This window comes from Penaeus vannamei, chromosome 24 (genome assembly GCF_042767895.1).
Source record: "Penaeus vannamei isolate JL-2024 chromosome 24, ASM4276789v1, whole genome shotgun sequence".
Taxonomy (NCBI): domain Eukaryota; kingdom Metazoa; phylum Arthropoda; class Malacostraca; order Decapoda; family Penaeidae; genus Penaeus; species Penaeus vannamei.
This window is the reverse complement of record NC_091572.1, coordinates 22,004,691-22,011,915: the sequence shown is the minus strand read 5'-3', so window position 1 is coordinate 22,011,915 and position 7,225 is coordinate 22,004,691. Positions and strand designations below refer to the sequence as shown.

General features: G+C 35.5%; 1 protein-coding gene across 1 annotated transcript in view; it reads right to left on the bottom strand.

Annotated features, from left to right (window-relative positions):
- Nucleotides 1-1,041: 1,041 nt before the first annotated feature.
- The window catches only part of LOC113801151 (KICSTOR complex protein kaptin), a gene marked incomplete at its 3' end in the record, with an annotated part of 23,385 nt that continues 17,201 nt past the window's right edge, over nt 1,042-7,225 (bottom strand). Inside the window, 2 exon segments of the mRNA XM_027351963.2 lie at nt 1,042-1,203; nt 1,340-1,469. Of these exon segments, the coding sequence (XP_027207764.2) occupies nt 1,042-1,203; nt 1,340-1,469 (292 nt within the window).

The window sequence follows — 7,225 nt, the reverse complement described above, 5'->3', positions numbered from 1 at the left end:
GCAGGAAATAAGAGAATTAAAGAGAGGAATACTCTATCCACAACTAAAAAGATTAAATAATATAATCAAAAAGTATTTAAAATACTGCAAAATACTTTTTTGTGCATTTATGGATTAGAACATACAGTACTCATTATTATTTCTTAGCCTCTGGATAAAGTGAGGTTCATGCCATGGCCGACTTGGGTGCATACATTATACATACAATGATGCATACATTACATTTTAGTGTGATTTTCTTGAAGTATGATCCATAAATGGGAAATACTGAAGCCATGGTTGTTACAACCTTGTATATCACTGTATACAATTTCTTATTTCATAAAATAAGATTTGAAAAAATGAGTAATTTATAGTTTTTTTCAAATTCAATCTTGTACACAGAGTGCAACATATCTTATTTACATTAAAATCATGTTTTTCATACAAATTCTATAAAAACTATGTGCTATCCATATCTGAAAAAGGCCCCTGAGGCAAGCCCAGTAGGTTGTGCATACTCCTTGGAGCAGAGGCCAAACAAACATCATTTTCTCCCAGAAGGCAATGTATTAAAAGCATATCTGAATTACTTCACACTTTCTACATTCCATTCTCAAGCAGAAAAGGGTAAGACAACATGACTGTGTAACTGGCTAAGGGAGAGGAAGGCCTAGAAGGAGAGTGAGGGGATGGGGATGCCAAACCAAGCTAGAAATCTTAGTGGTCACTATGTCTCATTCGTAATAAAAAAGTAGTGAAAAAAGTTTACCAGTTTTTGATAAGCCTTCAATGATGATGGTGAATAGGACTGACTACACATTGTGGAGAAAGCCAAAATCATGTTTCAGTGATTTGAGCAGCCCATGCACACTGTCACAAATTGTGCTTCACAACTGATTTTTAGAACTAAAAAGCTGGAGGGGGACAAGCCCTACAGTAGGAGGGGCAGCTGCTGCTCTTACCCCAGAAATCCGTTAATACAAATATTATGCATACAACAATGGTTCCAATAGAACTGAACAGAAATGTATATATGTAGTAACAAATAAAGCCCACTACCTGAAGAATATGAATTCCAGTTGATGTCAAAACAATCAGCTGAAATGTACCATCTCCCATTACATCACAATAAGCCAGTGACAGTACAGGGCACGGGAGTGAAACGGTGTGGTAAAGGATCCACTCTGAAGTCTTCTGTATCCATTTGTAAACCAGAACAACCTGAAATTGACAAGAATATTTGTTTCCTTTACATTATTATTTCTAATAATCTGTCAAACTTCGCAGTCTTGCTTCCATGAGAATACAAGTATATGTAGCAATTTCTGGATATAAATGCAGATAAATTTGTTACTACCTGGCCATAAGTCCCCATCAATATTTCGTTAATGCCGTCTTGATCAATATCACAGACAATGCAGCATGTGACAGCATCATTTGCATCTGACTCTGGCAATCTAAATCCTTTTTGGGCTTTGGCAAAATCTCTGTAGAATAGAAAAAATGAGTTATTTACCAAGTCTTGAATACCATATCTAATATGCATAAAAATATACATATATTACCAAAAATAAAGGAAAAGGGTAAACAGGTAAGATGGGTAGGATAATTCATTGACACCTTGGTGTCTAAGCATTTGTGGAATCATCTATGTGTAAATAAAATCAATAAACTAAACTCAAAGCTGGCATGGCACGTACATACCATCCCCAGCTGCACTAGGCTAAAATGTGCAGCTGGCTCTGAAGAGCGATGTCACAGGTTACCCAAAATACTTTTCATGAGAAATGCCAAATTTACCATTTAAGCACAATAAGGACAAGGTACGCTCTGAACAAATACAAATACATAAAATATGGAAAAGTCATCTTTGTTGGCCTGATAGATATGGTGCATTTTTTTATGAGAAATACAAGCAAGATATTGTTTGGTTCAGCTTGCTTTAGCTTGCCAAATTTGACAAAACCAGTCTCATTGTATAATTTGACCACAAAAGAAGTTCTGTGGAACTGGTCAGTGAAATGTCAGGAAGCTTTTGACAGGATTAAGGCTGAAATAACCAATGAAACATTTCTGGTACATTACAACAAGGATTTGCCTGTAAAATTAGTATGTGATGCATCGCAAGTAGGGTTAGGTGCAGTATTGGCACATGTTATGGAGGATGGTACCGAAAGACCCATTGCTTTTGCATCAAGGTTGCTGAACAAGGCAGAACAAAAATATTCTCAGATAGAAAAAGAGGGATTAGCATTGGTATATCGTGTTAAGAAGTTCCACATGTACCTCTATGGTAGAAAGACCTTTTCATTAATAATAGATCACAAGCCACTATTGGCTATTTTAGGACCAAAGAAAAGTCTGCCAGAGTTAGCAGCAGCTCTTCTAAACAAATGGTCAATAACCCTAGCTGCCTATAACTATAACATAGAGTACAGATCCACATCAAAGATGGGGAATGTGGATGCTCTATCTACTGGCAGATCGGGCTTCGAGAGAGGAAACATCAAGCATTTTGTTAGTAGACACCTGTGAACTTCCAATTACATCAAAACTAATTGCAAGTCAAACTAAGAGTGATCCTGTATTATGAAAGGTTTTACAGTGTTTGACATTAAATGAAAGGGATGAATTGTCTGAGCAACAATAAAAGCCATTTACAGAGGTGTGGTCTGAACTGTCAGTTGAACAGGATTGAGTGATGAGAAATACCAGGGTAGTAATTCCAGACCGCTTGAAAGATAGGGTTCTTGTGGAGTTACATATTGAACACCAAGGTATCAAACACACAAAGGTAATTTCTCATTCTTTTGTGTGGTGGCCTGGTACTGACAATGACATCACAATGTATGTAAGAAATTGTGAGGGCTGTGCATTTCAGCCGAACAATCCAGCTCCATGTAAGACACACCTTTGGGAGACAACTAGTACTCCATGGCAAAGATTACACATTGACTTTGCAGGTCCTTTTCAAGGTCACAGTTATACCAATGACCTCTACAACTGCATATAGCACTGTGAGAGTGCTATTGTCTCTATTTGCAACACATGGTATACCTGAAAAAATTGTCAGACAATGGAACTCAGTTTGTTTTAAGTGAGTTTGAAAATTTTTGCAAGGTGAACATCATACACATCCGTATGTTCCATATCACCCCACAACCAACAGTGAGGCAGAAAGATTTGTACAGACATTCAAAACTAATAATCTAGTCTCACCACTAATATAAACAGGTTCCTACTATCATATAGAACCACTCCTTATGCGACCACAGGTTGTTCACCTTCATTTCTGTTGATGAGGAGGAGGGTGAGATGTAGGTTGGATACAATAACACCAAAAATAGCTGAAGAACAAAAGAGTAAATGCGAGAGTGTGAAGGACAACAGAGAATTTAACACTGGAGATAAAGTATTGATAAGATCATATACTTCTTCAGAAGAAAAATGATTTGAAGGACAAGTGGTACAAAGGCTAGGTAAATTGCATTACATGGTAAAAGATCATGATAGTCGAGAGATGAAAGGGCACACTGATCAAATGAAGCCATCGCATCTAAAGAAGGGTGTAATCATATTTCCTTCTATGCTGCAGGATCAGTCAAAACAGCAGAAAAGAAGGAAGTTACGGGGACTGTCCCTGATGGAGGGGGGGGAAGGGGTTTAAATTTAGTTAGTTAGTGTATAGTATAGGTACATGGATGAGGAAACTACTAAACGAGTATTAAGCGCCTGCTATGGCTCGTGGTCTTGCAGTTGACGCGTGAGTTCCTCAGCACCCGAAGAGGTACGTCGCTAATGAGCGCACAGGTACACCTATGTGGACTTTTGCTTGCGGCAATCTATCAATAAGGCATTTAATTATGACGTTGTGCATAGATATGAGTTTGTGAATGTTCAAGGAACACTTTTATACCAATATCAGGAAAAAATTATATCACCGTGATTTATGACGAAATATTTTGTGAAATATATCTAAAAAAAAAATGTAAGGTTTGTGTCCTTTTACACATGAAATATGCTTCGATCGAGACTCCCTGGTAATATGTTTTAGTTTATGAGGTAATATATACGTATATCACATACGAAGCACTTGTTTAAAAACACCCTTATAAGGAGGGACTGAAATATTTCCGTTACATTTCGCTCAACGGTTGGTACATCACAGCAGGGGGCAATTTGAATTGATTTGAAATTGGTAGTTACCGTTGTAAAGACCAATTCAATATGAATGTTACCTAAATGTCAGATTTTTAAACTTCGGATGTATAAGCGAGATACAGATTATTTCATGTTGAAGATGATAGTACTCAGTAATACCTGCTCTGAAATAAAAACTATATGGAATTTTGAGCTCGGTTGTACGTGTAGTCTTCGTCTGGCGTTCAAAAAGCTATCGCATCCGTTTCGTGCATTCACGATAAAAATTAATAAGTTTAGACGTTACCGTAAGTCTTAGGCACCATAAATTGGCAAATATCCCACAACACCTAGGCGTCTGCATGACTTTATGCACTTCATAGTAAAGATAATGGGTGCAAATGGCTAATCATAAACTATACACTTGTTCTCCTTTGCAATCTGTTAATATTGACAATTATCGAAGAAGATGGTATGAGAGGGATAACTAATACATTTTATTATCTAGATATGAAAGTCAATGTAGACCTACTAAATGATGATGATTAATCTTTTTTACTTTATGTGCATGCGTTCACGTACATATGATCCTTATCGAAAATTATAAACACCCAGTGACCATCTCCCCCTCCCCCCCCGTGTGAGGCATGGGAAAAATTCAACGACTTTCGTAAGTTCTCAAATTCAATGTACTAAATTCATATGCTTTTAAAATTCTCAAAATTGAACCACCATGTTGTATTCATGCCAGGACTTTATAATTAGAATGATTTTGTACTAATGTTGCCATCCACAGTTCCCCATTTCTTCAAAAAAATAAAATAAAATAAAAATAAAATGAAAAAAAAAAAAAAAAAAAAATAAATAAAAATAAAAAAAGGTTTTTATCTGGTTTAGATTAGTTGTCTCTATGGTAAAATGCATTTATTAAGCTTTTCCCACGAAAATATCAACTTTTATGAACAATGAAAAAAAAAAAAAAATTACATACCTTTACGGAATAGCGTCCCTATTGAAAATGAAAATTTCTTTTGACTTGGTAATCATTGCATTGCAACGTACATTAAATAAGCATTTTTTTTTTTATATATAATATCATTAGATTCAGAGAAAAATAACAGAGATAACGAACTTTGGCAAGGGGCCAAATACAAAACGCCGTAGCTCCGTTATTTTTTTATGAATCTTTGGTACATCCCAACTCACGTAATTTTCATGCGATTCAAATGCCTCGGCGTCCCAAGGCCATGTAAAAGGCCAATTTTTAAATTTTTGCCTTAATAAAAAAAAAGATAATATTTTAATGCTGAAAAAAAAAAAAAAAAAAAAAAATAGTTCTCTATGTCAAGCTGTCCCCCACCAAAAAAAAAAAAAAAAAAAAAAAGGAAATTCAAAATTCGGCCTTTTACATGGCTATAGGCTAGGGTTGATCTTTGGGGGAATATTCAGTATAGAACTGTGATAGTTGGGATGTACCGAAGACATACAAAAAAAAAACAGCAATTTTTTTTGCCTTTTTGGGGGGTGCCCCCCCCCCCCATGGGGGAGCAAAGTTAAAATTTATATATATAACAGAGCGCAATTCTATACTCTATATCATGCAGAAAGAATCAATCAGTTATCTCTAACCAATATTTTTTTATGATGTAAAGAGTAGGGAAAGGTGGCCATTTTCCGGGATGGTCCCCTTAAGGTAGACCAGGAGAATGTGCCTTCTGAGATACCTAAAAAGAAAGAGCTTCCACAATCGTCTACCAGGAATAAACTTCTGGCTAAATATGTTGACAACTATATTCTTACGGGAAAATGGTAATTGTATCTATGTGTAAGCAAGTCACTGCGATGTGTATTAATTGTAAGCTTTGGGGCAGTTGTAATACTTATAATAATTGTGATATTGTCAACTATTGTGACATTTGTGATATTATGTACTTATTTAGTGTGCTTTTATGATTCTCAATAAATGTATTATCTTCTATAAGGGGGAAGGAAGTGTTATGCATTAACATACACTAAATGATATATGTTATTAACTCTATAAAGTTCCTATGTATAAATTGACTAACATTTATTATGTATGTGAAACCCATGTAAGGACGTGCAATCCGTTTTCTATGACCAGTCAAATGTATACCTAGCGGCGATGTATGTAACCCCTCATGGCTTAGCAACAATAAAGAGTAGACATAGAAGAGACTCTCTCTACAAACCCTACAATAAATAGGTTTATCCAAGACTTTGTGATCCCTACTTTGGAGAATGAGGATGGGAGATAACAAAGTGCATATCTTATGATTTCAGGTGAGATATGAAGTGATGTTATACTGTTTGGGAGATAGATGAGAACATCCCCAACAAAGACCTAGCTTGCTCTTCATTTAAAGAAACTGCAGCATATGTGATGACTCATTCCCCTTCATAGTGGGTGACAGGAGTCAGGGTTAATAAAAAATTAGGTTTTTCAGCACTCTGAAGGAAACATTGCTTGTGGGTTAAAAGGATAATATTTCCTATTAACAACACTCCAAAGGAACCGTTGCTGTGGGTTAAAATGATATTTCCTATTATTGAAAAAAATAGGTCTTTCAAACTTAGTTTAGAATGTAAATAATAAAGGCAAAGAAAATCCTCTTTGAACAACCACAGGATAGCCATAATGTAGCTATAAGTAGCTAGTATTTATCTTAATGAGAATAGTAAAGCTATCAATATACTCGTTAATACTTTTGGTCTGCACAGATACAATCACAGCTTGGTAGTCTATAATATCAACTACTGGTGACAAAATAAGTATTTTAATAAGAGAATTTCACTGAAATCACTTATTTCTGTCAGCCATGTTGGTGGTTTGTTTACTATTATGGCTTCTTGAAACTGTTGTAAGCTTGCTCTGGAAGTAGTTTGAAAATGCTTATTTTGGGTATGAAACCAAACCAAATTAGCTAACCAAGAAGTCCCATCCAATACAAGAATGAACAATAAGTTTCATGATTCTTAAGAAATCTTGAAATATCTTACCATCAAAAATGTGTCTAAACTATATGCATGACATCTCTTGCTTAAATCTTTCACATACATCTTGATCTTGATAACATGGTCTAGC